This window comes from Diachasma alloeum, unplaced genomic scaffold (assembly GCF_001412515.2).
Source record: "Diachasma alloeum isolate Michigan unplaced genomic scaffold, Dall2.0 Dall_scaffold_00663, whole genome shotgun sequence".
In the NCBI taxonomy this organism is placed as follows: Eukaryota; Metazoa; Arthropoda; class Insecta; order Hymenoptera; family Braconidae; genus Diachasma; species Diachasma alloeum.
Window position 1 is genome coordinate 10217 of NW_021680795.1, and position 13975 is coordinate 24191.

Sequence of the window (13975 nt, forward strand, 5' to 3'; positions counted from 1 at the left end):
TGAAACATCTTTACTAAAAATTATTCAATCATTGGAAGCGGGAAAGTTTGGTTCGTTCGAAGAAATTGATATAAATGAACATTTGATAAAAGTAAAAAAAAATTTTATAAGCAGGGGTTGAAGCCTTTTTGGGAGAGGGCATCTGACCGTTACTTGGTGGGTTTTAACTTTTTTTTTTTCGCCATCAATAAATTGATGGCCGGCTTCCGAATGGTTTGAACCATTTACCAAGATGTCCAGAAAAACTCCAATATCTCGCAAAATGCTGAAGCAATTGAGCCCATTTTGAATATCAACTATTGTTATCGTAAAAGGAAAGTTCTCTTCAAATTTCAGTCGATATCTTTATTTTTGGACAAGCTACTGTGATTTTAATGAAAAAAAAGATGATTTTCTGTGAAAAAACTGAAAGATGTAAATATCTCGTGAACTTCCATGGGCGCGAATGCATGTGTTGGTTCAAGACATCAAGACGGAACATAAAAAAAAAAACAAGACTATCGTTCGACAATGGACCTGAGAATGACACACAGTAATCACCATTGGTGCTTTCAACAGAATTTTTTCATGATATCATAACTTCAGAATCCTTATTTGTTGATAATTATTCTTTATTCCAAATTTTAATCCATTTTTTTATGATGTTTATTGACTTTCTTCATAATTTTTTTTTCTCTATGTGCGCGCGTACATGTAATATCCTTATTTTTATTTTATTTCTCTGAATTTTTCTTTTCCCCATTCATTTTATTCCCTCTCGTAGCTTTCCACTTCTTTCCCACTTCTTAGTGTTTGAAAAAAAAAAATGCAATTGGTTGAATAGTTTTCGAGATATTCAGGAAACTAGATTCAGATACAAACTTGAATATCTCCCAAACTAATAATCCGATTGAGCCCATTTTCAATACCAAACATTCTAGTGCAGAGAGGAAACTTCATGCCAAATTTAAAGTTAATATATCGATTTTTGCAAAAATGAGAGTGCTAACAAGCATTTTTAGCAAAAAACAGAAAAATTGAAATATCTCGAAAATATTGAATGAACCAGTATATATATTTGGACTGATTGTTATAGATGACATCGAGACTAGTATTTAAAAAAAAAATGCAATCGGTTGAATAGTTTTCGAGATATTCAAGAAAATAGATTCAGATACAAACTTGAATATCTCTCAAACTAATAATCCGATTGAGCCCATTTTCAATACCAAACATTCTAGTGTAGAGAGAAAACTTCGTGCCAAATTTCAAGTTAATATATCAATTGTTGCGAACGTGAGAGTGTTCAGAAGCATTTTTAACAAAAAACAGAAAAATTGAAATATCTCGAAAACGTTGAATGAACCGGTATATATATTTTGATTGGTTATTATAGGTGAAACCGAGACGAGTATTTTGAAAAAAAAATGAAATCGGTTGGATGGTTTTCGAGATATTTGCGAAAAACGATTTTGAAACAAATGGCAATTTGTCAAAAACGGCTAGATCGATTGAGCTGAAATTTGGCACAGAGTTAGTCGTCATTAATACCTATAATCTGACAGAATTTTAGATTTTTCTGAATCACTTTAGCCGGTTAATTCTCCAATTTTCTGAAAGTTGACCACCCGATGGACATCCGCACAGACACACGGGGTGGTCAAACTTCGTATTTTGACGTTTCAGACCATTCTGCATCGTTTCCAAGCAAAATTAGAAAATCGAAAACTAGAACGATTACAATTCTTCCACTCAGCAGCAATAATGATAATAATAAAAACAATAGCCTAGCAACAGATGTTAAACCTCCCCATAAAAACCCCTTCTGAAATCGCGCATCACACCTGACTCATCGCAGTATCGCGTTCTCTCCCTCTTCCCCGCATTGCCTAATCCGCCACGGAGCTCGCGCTTACCATACTACTTGCGTTCTTTCCCTCTTCCCCGCGATCCCTAATGCTCTGCGAAACATGTACTCGCGGTATACACTGTACTTTTTCCCTCCTCTCCTACATGAAAATTTTAAATTGAATCGTAATTTCAACCATTAATTACCTCGAATTTTTTCGATATAATAATTTCAATTTCTGACAAATTTTCGAAAAGTATATTTCTTTTATTCTTCATCGATTAATTCTTGAGAATAATTTTTTTTTCGTATTATTCGAATCATTTGCAAGAAATGAACTTCTTGAATTTACAAAATTTTTCACATGTAAAGATTGTCAAATTGAAATATTTTTGAAGGGGTTCCGTTGCGGATAGCGATCCTCTGCACGTGTTTTCAATGTGCTCTTTATTATTTCGTAAAATTTGTTATAAAAATAATCCAGTTATTGCCTTTTTCCACCTGATTTAAATAGGAAAATACGCTCAACACTCCGAGTTAAAAATCTGCTCCTTTTAATGATTTTTCTGCTCCAAATACATAACTCCCGTTCAAATGAATTTTTAAGGTTAGCCAATTTACAATTGGGCATGACTAGTGTGACCGAAAAAACTCTGCTCATCCATGAAATTGCTGTTACCTCATTCAGTCCGATTGTATCTGCTGAGAAAGATTCCCCCTCATTGTCGGATCGCTCTTTGTCAACCGTGACACACCGGCCAGTCACTTCTTCAAGCACCCGAGTATGATTCAGCCTTCTGTCGTCTCAGTCTGTTAGCTCCACTCCAAAATCAACAAAGCCCGAGAGGATTACTAAAAGAGGCAGGCCCGTGAAGGCTCGTTCCCTGGGCGAGAAAAAACGCAGTGACTCCTCCTGCACTCTCTCAATTTTACAAAAAAAGAAATAGGGTCACTGCTGGGCTGGACGAGAACTCTAATTCGTCTAGCGTGTACCTTGACTCTCTACTGAACAAAAAACTTAATAGATCATTTAGTGCTCCTGATAACCTTGCAATGGAAAATTTTCAATTCTCTACAGCTAGCCATGTATCACAGAGCCATCACATTCCCATTCCTGTTGCTGAAATTCAGAGTCTTGTAGAGAAGAGCTCAGGCAGGGAAATATTGTCAACCTTGCTCCTCAAAGTGAACAATCTTTGCACAGCAGGCAAAGTCAAATCCGATGCTCTCGAACAATCGAGGAAAGAGAATAATAAATTTATGAAAGATCAGTTGGAAAGTTTTAAAATGTTTATCGAAGCCAGAGATGCACAATCCAAGAAACAAATTGATAACCTAACCTCGAAAATCTCCATTCTGGAGGCAAATCTACTGAAACTGTCTAAGAACGTGGGATCCGACGACATCGAGGAAAGATTAACGAAACTTGAAAATAATTCTGAGACTGGCATTTCCTGAAAATTGAGAAAGGAAGTGGGTGAGCTGAAAAGACAGCTCGATTCTCACGACAGAGCCAGTAGAGCTAATAACATTGTAGTAAAAGGCCTTACTTTGGGCTCACAGTCCCCCAAGGAGGCAATCAGTCAGTTTATAGCAACAAATTCCCGTCTCGCCGATGCAATTTTAGAGGCCAGTATGGTGGGTGTAGGCAGGAAGATGATGATTACCAAACTGTCCACTCCTGATGTAAAACAATTTATAATGAAAAATAAATCGAAACTGGGGAAAAGCAACGTCAGTCAGATTTTCATCGATCTTGACCTCACTCCTCTAGAGCAGGTAATCTATAAAAAGGTCAGAGAAATGGATAGGGTTAATAAGAATCAAAGGAGGAAAATAAAGTTGGGCTACAGTGGTCTTGAGATTGATGGCATTTGGTGGGGTTGGGACTAGGCTGAAGAAAAGCTTGTTTCGAAACCGAAAACATCCAGGAGAACCAGAAGCAATCCCCCTCGTACCACCACCGCTTCTCAAAGTCTCCAATCAAAAAACCTGTAAGCCAATTAGAATCCTCAACGATCAGGATACAATTTTGAAACGCTCAAGGTATGGTAAATGTATTGCACAATCAAATCAGTTCTGATTCTCAAGTAATATGTATCTCTCAAACGATGCTCTTGAATCCTTCTTCGCAATTGATTCCTTTAAAACTCAGAAGTCACATCAGCATATGGTCCTCTGCCATCCGCGATAGATCCAGAGGTAGAGGTAGCGGTGGGTTACTCTGCCTTATTCACCAGGACCTGTGTCCAGAAGTTCTTGATATCTCTCCCTGGTGGATCTTCTTTCGGATCAATTCAGCCTCTTGGAGGGCTATTATTGGATCAATATACCTTTGCCCCAGTCTTCAGCTCGTTCCAGTCCTTGAGATTCTCCAACTCTCCCTCAACGATCTGCGTTCAAACGCTAAGTACAGTAACGACATTTTTATACTCGGGGGCGATTTTAATCCGTCAATTGGTGATTACGGTGCTGATCGCCCCACCCAAGCCATTCAAGGAACCTTCTTACAAGAAACCAGACGCTACTTCGTGGAGAAAACTGACGCGAGAGGTGAGTCACTCATGTCTTTTATGTCAGATAATGACTTTGTATTATTAAATGGCAGGATGAGGTTAGACACCCCGGCCAAATTCACCAGCAATAGAAGTGTCAACACTTTTGATCTCATATGGGTCAGTCTCAGTAGAATGGAGATTGTCGTGGACTCTGAAGTGACTTCAGAACTTCTGGGGTCAACTTATCTACCGGTTTTCATCAAATTGGCTGATTATGTGGAAAGGCTTCTGGATGACATCTCAGCCACTCCCTTGTTTTCCTCCCCTAGGTCTCCATCAGCTCCATTAGTTCAGGACCTTCGTTGACGGCTTCCATTTCCTGCATTGACCAGCTGAATGAGAATTTGCTCACGAAGATCTGTCAAGCGGCTCTCGATTTATCTATGACAAAGCCAAATGGTTCGAAAATGAAAAGCTGTAGCACTCAGCCCAGACCACTTTGGTTCGATAAAGAGTGTGCTCTGATTAAACGGGATATCAAAAAATCGTTCAGGAAATTGTACACTCCCAGGATCGACGCAACTAATGTTAGGAAGTTTGGTGAGCTCAATAAAACGTATAAAAGTCTACTCAAGAAAAAAAAAAGAAACTCAGAAGAAGAAAATTACGGCGATGTTCGTGAACGTTAAGAACTCGATTGACTACCGGGATACAATTAGAAATGCAAAAGGTTGGGTCAGGAGAATTGAAGTGATTAAAATTGCTGACTGGAATTCGTTCTTATCTCAAGTATATTTACCAAGAGACAATAACTTTATAGATCTTGGTCACTTAACGAAACCTTACATGGACGATCCTTTCACTCTGACAGAACTCAATAAAAGTCTTAAAAGCTCCAAGACTGGGAAAGCTCCGGGTGAAGACACCATTTCCAATGGTTTTCTTAAATTTCTTCCTGCAGCCTGGAAAGTATACGTTCTCGATTTATTCAATAAAATTTTCGAGAATGGGATTTTCCCGGATAGATGGACTCTGATCAACTCGTGCATACTATACAAGAAAGGGAGCCGCACGGACCCACTCAATTATCGTCAGATCGCCCTCATTAATAACATAACAAAAATATTCACCGCCAACTTGAACGAAAAGATATATAATTGGGCCGAGCTCCATAATATTATTCCGGAGGAACCGGCCGGATTTCGCCAAAAAACGGGAGTGATGGACAATATCTTTGTTTTAACCGCGATGCTGCAAAATAGACTGAGGCTATCTGGGGGCAGAGTTTACTCGCTCTTCGTGGATTTCCGTAGAGCCTTTGACTCTGTCCCACATCACCTGCTTTGGTGCAAACTCCTAAAGCTTGGTGTTAATTCAAAGGTCATCCGGGTCGTGAAGACCCTTTACGACCGAGCCACAATCAGAATAAAAAACACCGAGGCCTACACTGAAGACTTTGAGGTGAGTGAGGGTGTACTGCAGGGAGAAAAACTGAGCCCCCTTCTTTTTAATTTGTATCTAGCAGACATTGAAAGTTTTTTCCGTAGCAAGGGTGCTCGCGGGGTGGATATTGATGGCCGGAAAGCTGTCATTCTTTTACTTTACGCGGACGATCTTATCATCTTGGCGTTCAGCTCAATCGATCTGAAGCGTGAGCTAAAAATATTAGAAGAATACTGCGACTGTAACGGCCTTACGGTCAATATTGGGAAAACGAAAGTTCTGATATTCAGGAAAGGCGGGAAGGTGTCTTCCCTCCCCAATCACGAATTCCAGCTCAATGGAAACCCAGTTGAAATTGTGCCTGAATATACATATCTAGGAGTGAAGTTTACTTCATCTGCTACTGGACGTGGTGCCACTATGGCCGCTGCCTTTAGGACTCGAGTCGCCTCAGCTGCGGCACTTCGGCTTCTCTTATCAATTGGGGCTGATTCCTGGGAAGGTACGAAGAGACGGCATCCCAGTGTTGTCACCTCCACACTGACCTACACCTCCTCCTTGTAGGCTCTCCGGGATTTGACCACACTTGAGTCAGCTCACCTCTGGTTCTTTAAGAGACTTTTCAACCTCCCGAGCTGCACCCCTGGAAATTCACTGCGTCTCGAGACGGGTATTCATGGTATTTCGTACGAGGTTATGAAGCAGGCATTACACTGGGTCTGCAAGGTCCTTGGAATGTCTGAAGACCGCCTTCCTAGGATCTGCCTGATACGGCTGCTTGAGCTAGCTTCTTCACCAATCGAAAATCTACCAATGTCTGCCAAGTACAACTGGATTACTCAGCTGAAACATTGCTTAGTGACACTGGAAAATGAGGATCTCTGGTCCAATTTGTCACCGGACTGGTGGCGAGTGAGGATTCCCGACATCTTGGAACAGTTCCTGGCACGGGCTAGGTATGATGTTTTAAGACGCTACCTTTCATCAACTTCGTTATTACTGAAGGTGTTTAGACATCCGCTCAATGATTTCAAGAATTTTTATGCTGAGAGGTGCCCCATCGAATTTGTAAGAACAAAAAATGCAAATTAGAATTTTTTCATCTCATGCAAGAAGCTACTACACCAATCGAATCGGATACCAGTTGGACCCTACCCAGCCCTGCACTTTATGCCTTTGCCAACTCCCCGAAGACTCGTTACATATTCTTTTTTTTGCTCTTTTCATCATGTCTTGAGATCCCATTACCTCCCAAATTATTTGCTTGATCTGGACTCCATCTCAATTTCCAGCCTTTCCGCTTACTTGAATTCGAATGATTTCAGAGATGTAAAGACCTTATTTGGTCTTATGCAAAAATGCATGCCGCTACGCGCATCAGAATTAAATGATTGATCTATTAATCTAGGCTTTGTGAATCTTTGGTTATGCAATTGATCGACTTTGTTTATTTCTGTTCATTTCTTTCCACATATCCTTAAACGATATTGAATAAATTTCTGTAGCTACTACTCTATAATAGCTGAAACTATGTAATCCGGATTTGTAATTGGCTTTACCACTCGTCTCGCTTTTATCTCGCTTTAGCGTACTCTTATTATCTTCATTATTAATATTACTAGCATTATTTGTATTATTGTACTGAATTTGTAGCAGGAACGCCCCTGCATAAATAAAACCACGTATTAAAATGCAGAATAAATGAAATAATTGAATGAATGAAATATTTTTGAACAATTGAGTATTAAAATTGGTTGAATTCTAATTTTTGAAATAAACTCGAGGAAATTCTGCGCATTAATTATTTTGTATTTTCAATCCATTCAAGTGAGGACTTTCCAATGAAGTTGAATTTGAATTTTCAAATTAAGAAAAAAATAATTTTTCATTCATCATTAATTTTATAATTATTATTTTTGAATAATTTTGAGCCGGAATTTTATATAAGATAATTAATAATTCTTGAGATTAAAGACAAAAGGAAGAATTCATGTTCGCGAATTATTCATTAAATCATTGCATTGGGTTTGAATAAATTAATGGAGTGTGATTCAATAAAATCATCCAGGTAGATTGAGAACAAATTCATCTTCAAAATAAAAAATACATATTTACCAAAAGTTGAATGATTTGAGTAAAAAATTTTTGAAAAGCGGAATAATTAATTTGGTCGTTGGATAAAAGAGGAAATTCAATTTTGTTTCAAGGAATCGTGGAAAATCCAATTATTAACAATAAATTAATTGAAAATTCAAAATTTTTCTGGAAGAAAAAAAGAAAACATGGCGAATGTAAATGAACCAATTAATTTTAGTTTTGAGGTTTTCGCGGCCATAATTAATGACATCTTTGGCTTCCGGATGGATGCCGCATTTGGATTCAGCGTTGCGCCGACGTTTCGCAAATATTGCAGCCTGCATCTTCAGAGCTATGAGATCCGATTCTGAGCTGCGATGTCTTGGGGTAGTCCTTAACTGCCTTCCATGGTGGTGGTGGAGGAAGGGGGCGGGTAATCAGCCAATCATATGTTTTTAATTGATCAGCTGGTCAAATAAAAAACCGGGAGGACGGTTTTCCAAATGGGGTTCACTTGATATGCTCTGTCCCTGTTGAGGTTGTTAGGTTTTTTATGGATCTTCAAACCGTCTCGGTATTTCCTTTCGAAATACCCTTGAGATTTGGCCAACATTCTGGCTTGGTCGTACTAAGGCAGTATGTCGATAGTATGTCCAATGTCCATCCAGTGTTCAGCCAGGGCAGACTGTTCTAAGTGGCCGTATTTGGAGCACTGCTGGTGTTCCTTGATCCGTGTACTGATCTTCCTCCCGGTTTCTCCAATGTATACTTTTCCGCATGAGCAAGGGATCCCGTACATTCCTGATATGCTCAGAGGTGGTCTTGGATCCTTCGCACTTGGCAGCATCTGTCCGATCTTCTTTGGAGGCTGAAAGATCGTTCGAATGTTATGTTTGCCGAGTACATTACTCCTGCGTTCTGTTGTGCTTCTCAGATAGAGGAGGAGGGTCACTTTTGGTCTTTTCTGGTTTTTTTCAGGATTAGTCTCCTCTTCGGGAGATGAGAGCTTGCTCTGTAGCTACTGCTTGACCTTTCGAATTTGTTGGATGTTATATCCATTCTTGGTCAGAGATATCTCAAGATGTTCAACTTCACTGTCAACGTTGGAGGGTTGAGAGATTGTGAGTGTTCTATACATTAGGAAGCTAATAACGGAATTCTTCTGGGAGGGGTGGTGATAGCAGGTAACATTGAGATACCTATCTGTGTGGATTGGCTTGCGATATACTTGGTGGCCTAGAGTGCCGTCCTCGTTGCGTCGAACCAGGACATCTAGGAATAGAAGACAGTTATCTTGTTCAATTTCCATAGTGAACTTGATGCTCACGTGCTGAGTATTCAAGAACTCCAGGAATTGAGTTAGAGCAGTCTTTCCATGTGGCCAGATGACAAAGATATCGTCCACATACCTGAACCACTCAGTAGGTTTCTGAGGTGCTGACTTGAATACTTCGTTCTCGAAGTGTTCCATGAATATATTTGCAATAATCGGGGAAATGGGAGAACCCGTTGCCGCTCCCGATTTTTGCTCATAGTACTCTCCTTCGAACTGAAAGTATGTAGAAGTCAAGCAATGCTCAATCAGGGAAAGGAATTGGGAAGAGATGTTTTTGGATTTCTTGATGGTTTCCAAGTTTTCTGGAATTGGGACGTTAGTGAAGAGAGATTCTACATCAAAACTCACTAGGATATCATCTGGAGAAGTCCGGAGATTTCTCAGTTTGTTGACGAAATCCAGTGAGTTCCGAATGTATGAACCATTCAGGCCAGTCAACTTTTAGAGTGGTTTCGGGAGAAACTTGGCCAGGTGGTAAGTTGGCGCTCCAATGTTGCGGACAATGGGATGGAGAGGAACAGACTCTTTATGGATTTTGGGGAGTTCATAGAGTCTAGGAGGAAAGGATTCTTTAGGAGTGAGGAATTTCGTCAGGTCAGCCAAAAAACCAGCCTTCTTCAGCAGATCAGCAGTTTTTCGCTCAATTGTACGAGTAGGGTCCTTCCTAAGTTTAACGTAAAGTCTGGAGTCACTCAACATCGTACTGAGCTTACTGGAGGAGTCGCCTTCATCCATAACCATCGTGACATTGCCTTTGTCTGCCGGAAGAATATTCAGATCATTATTCTCCTTTAGACTACGCAGTGCGAGGCGTTCCTCCCTGGTGATATTGTCACCAGGGGGAGTAGCCTTGTGGAGGATGTTAGACAACTGCCTCCGGATCTCATTGCTGGTCTCCTGGGGAAGATGGTAAATCGCTGTCTCGGTACGACTGATGATTTACTCGGTGGGGATCTTTTTAGGGGCAACAGCGAAGTTGTGTCCTTTCGCCAACACAGACACTTGTGCTTCACTGAGTTCAAATTTACTGAGATTCTTCACAGTGTGAGTGATGGTTGGGACTTTCTCCTGGGGGATTAGTTTCTTGAACATACCCTTCTGACTTTCAGTTCTCATCTCAGCTGTTCGGACTGCTTGTTCGTGTGTAACACGATCGAGAGTCTGGCAAAGCTGAGACTCCAACGTCTGAGCCAGAGGAAGGTGGAGATCGAGAAGCTATCTGGAGAGATGGGCCAGGTTCTTCTTAGCCGCTGTTATTCTCTCCTTGACCAATCTCAACGAAGTTTGGCGCTGGATGGCATTGGCCTGCTTCGATGGGACAGGATTCCTCAGACGGAGAAATTTCGGTACCACTTGATGGTCACGGCACCGTTTCAAAAACGTTAGGGAGCACAGTTGGACGTGCAAGGACTTCCTAAGTTTGGTGAATAAATTCCCGACCCAAGAGTAGCCTCTCCGTGGAGGCGTTTAATCTTAGTTTTGAGGCTTTCGCGGCCATGATTAATGACATCTTTGGCTTCCGGATGAATGCCCTGTTTGGATTCAGCGTTGCGCCGATGTTTCGCAAACATTGCAGTCTGCATCNGACCCAAGAGTAGCCTCTCCGTGGAGGCGTTTAATCTTAGTTTTGAGGCTTTCGCGGCCATGATTAATGACATCTTTGGCTTCCGGATGAATGCCCTGTTTGGATTCAGCGTTGCGCCGATGTTTCGCAAACATTGCAGTCTGCATCTTCAGGGCTATGAGCTCCGATTCTGAGCTCCGATGTCTTGGGTTAGTCCTTATATGCCTTCCCTTGTGGCTGTGGGGGAAGGGAAAGGGGGGGGGTGGTCAGTCAATAACATGTTTTTAATTGATCAGCTGGTCAATTGATCAATTGATGCAGACTGCAATGTTTGCAAAACTTCGGCGCAACGCTGAATCCAAACACGGCATCATCCATCCGGAAGCCAAAGGTGTCATTAATCATGGCCGCGAAAGCCTCAAAACTAAGATTAAACGCCTCCACGGAGAGGCTGTTCTTGGTCGGTCATCAGCTGGTCAATTGATCAACTGGTTAATTAGAAACATATGATTGGCTGACCACCCCCCCCCCTTTTTCCACCGCCACAAGGGCAGGCATATAAGGACTACCCCAAGACTGCAATGTTTGCGAAACTTCGGCGAAACGTTGAATCCAAACGCGGCATTCATCCAGAAGCCAAAGATGTCATTAATCATTAAGATTAAATGCCTCCACGAAGAGGCTATTCTTGGGTCGGTGAATTTAATCACCAAACTTAGGAAGTCCTTCCACGTCCAACTGTGCTCCCTAACATTTTTAAAAAGGTGCCGTGACCATCAAGTGGTACCGAAATTCCTCCGTCTGAGGAATCCTGTCGCATCGAAGCAGGCCAATGACATCCTCTGCTAAGCTTCGTTGAGATTGGTCAAGGAGAGAATAACAGCGGCTAAGAAGAACCTGGCCCATCTCTCCAGACAGCTTCTCGATCTCCACCTTCTTCTGGCTCAAACGTTGGAGTCTCGGCTGTGGGAGACTCAATCGTGTTATACATGAACAAGCAGTCCGAACAGCTGAGATGAGAACTGAGAGTCAAAAGGGTAAGTTCAAGAAACTGATCCCCCAGGAGAAAGTCCCAACTCTCACTCACACTGTGAAGAATCTGAGTAAATTTGAACTCAGTGAAGAACAAGTGTCTGTGTTGGCGAAAGGACACAACTTCGCTGTTGCCCCTAAAAAGATCCCCACCGAGGAAATCATCAGTCGTACCGAGACAGCGATTTACCATCTTCCCCAGGAGACCAGTAATGAGATCCGGAGGCAGTTGTCTAACATCCTCCACAAGGCCACTCCCCCTGGTGACAATATCACCAGGGAGGAACGCCTCGCACTGCGTAGTCTAAAGGAGCATAATGATCTGATTATTTTTCCGGCAGACAAAGGCAATTCTACGGTGGTTATGGATAAAGACGACTACTCCGGTAGGCTCAGTATGATGTTGGGTGACTCCAGAGTTTACGTTAAACTTAGGAAGGACCCTACTCGTACAATTGAGCAAAAAACTGCTGATCTGCTGAGGATGGCTGGTTTTTCGGCTGACCTGACGAAATTCCTCACCCCTAAAGAATCCTTTCCGCCTAGACTCTATGGACTCCCCAAAATCTATAAAGAGTCTGTTCCTCTCCGTCCCATTATTAGCAACATTGGAGCGCCAACTTACCAGCTGGCCAAGTTTCCCACGAAACCACTCCAAAAGTTGACTGGCCTGAATGGTTCATACATTCGGAACACACTGGATTTCGTCAACAAACTGAGAAATCTCCGGACTTCTCCAGATAATATCCTAGCAAGTTTTGATGTAGAATCACTCTTCACTAACGTCCCAATCCCAGAAACCTNATTAGCAACATTGGAGCGCCAACTTACCAGCTGGCCAAGTTTCCCACGAAACCACTCCAAAAGTTGACTGGCCTGAATGGTTCATACATTCGGAACACACTGGATTTCGTCAACAAACTGAGAAATCTCCGGACTTCTCCAGATGATATCCTAGTGAGTTTTGATGTGGAATCACTCTTCACTAACGTCCCAATCCCAGAAACCTTGGAAATCATCAAGAAATCCAACAACATCTCTTCCCAATTCCTTCCCCTGATTGAGCATTGCTTAACTTCTACATACTTTCAGTTCAAAGGAGAGTACTATGAGCAGAAATCGGGAGCGGCAATGGGGTCTCCCATTTCCCCGATTATTGCAAATATATTCATGGAACACTTCGAGAACGAAGTATTCAAGTCAGCACCTCAGAAACCTAGTGTGTGGTGCAGGTATGTGGACGATACCTTTGTCATCTGGCCACATGGAAAGACTGCTCTGACTCAATTCCTGGAGTTCTTGAATACTCAGTACGTGAGCATCAAGTTCACTATGGAAATTGAACAAGATAGATGTCTTCCATTCCTAGATGTACTGGTTCGACGCAACGAGGACGACACTCTAGGCCACCAAGTATATCGCAAGCCAACCCACACAGATAGGTATATCAATGCTACCTCCTATCACCACCCCTCCCAGAAGAATACCGTTATTAGTTCCCTTATGTATAGAGCACTCACAATCTCTCAACCCTCCAACGTTGACAGTGAAGTTGAACATCTTGAGATAGCTCTGACCAAGAATGGATATAACATCCAACAAATTCGGAAGGTCAAGCAGAAGCTACAGAGCAAGTTCTCATCTCCCGGAGAGGAGACTAATCCTGAGGAAAACCAAGAAAGACCAAAAGTGGCCCTCCTCCCCTACCTGAGAGGCACAACAGAACGCATAAGTAGAGTACTGGGCGAACATAACAGTCGAATGATCGTCCAGCCTCCAAAGAAGATCGGACAGGTGCTGCCAAGTGCAAAGGATCCAAGACCACCTCTGAGCACACCAGGAGTGTACGAGATCCCCTGCTCATGCGGGAAAGTGTACATTGGAGAAACCGGGAGGAAGATCAGTACACGGATCAAGGAACACCAGCGGTGCTCCAAATACGGTCACTNTCGGACAGATGCTGCCAAGTGCAAAGGATCCAAGACCACCTCTGAGCACACCAGGAGTGTACGAGATCCCCTGCTCATGCGGGAAAGTCTACATTGGAGAAACTGGGAGGAAGTTCAGCACACGGATCAAGGAACATCAGCGGTGCTCCAAATACGGCCACTTAGAACAGTCTGCCCTGGCTGAACACTGGATGGACACTGGACATACTATCCAGTACGACCAAGCCAGAATGTTGGCCAAATCTCAAG

At 42.1% G+C, this 13975-nt stretch overlaps 1 protein-coding gene across 2 annotated transcripts in view; it reads right to left on the reverse strand.

Annotated features, from left to right (window-relative positions):
* Positions 1 to 2489: 2489 nt before the first annotated feature.
* LOC107044039 (protein O-mannosyl-transferase TMTC3) overlaps positions 2490 to 13975 on the reverse strand; it is a 177736-nt gene continuing 166250 nt past the window's right edge. The window contains exon 6 of one of the 2 annotated variants that reach the window (XM_029126535.1): positions 2490 to 2712. In XM_029126535.1, coding sequence (XP_028982368.1) covers positions 2659 to 2712 — 54 coding nt within the window. In that variant the 3' untranslated portion in view covers positions 2490 to 2658. Of the gene's footprint in view, positions 2713 to 4685; positions 4768 to 13975 lie in introns of those variants that run through there. The other variant, XM_029126536.1, reaches the window with a different exon arrangement.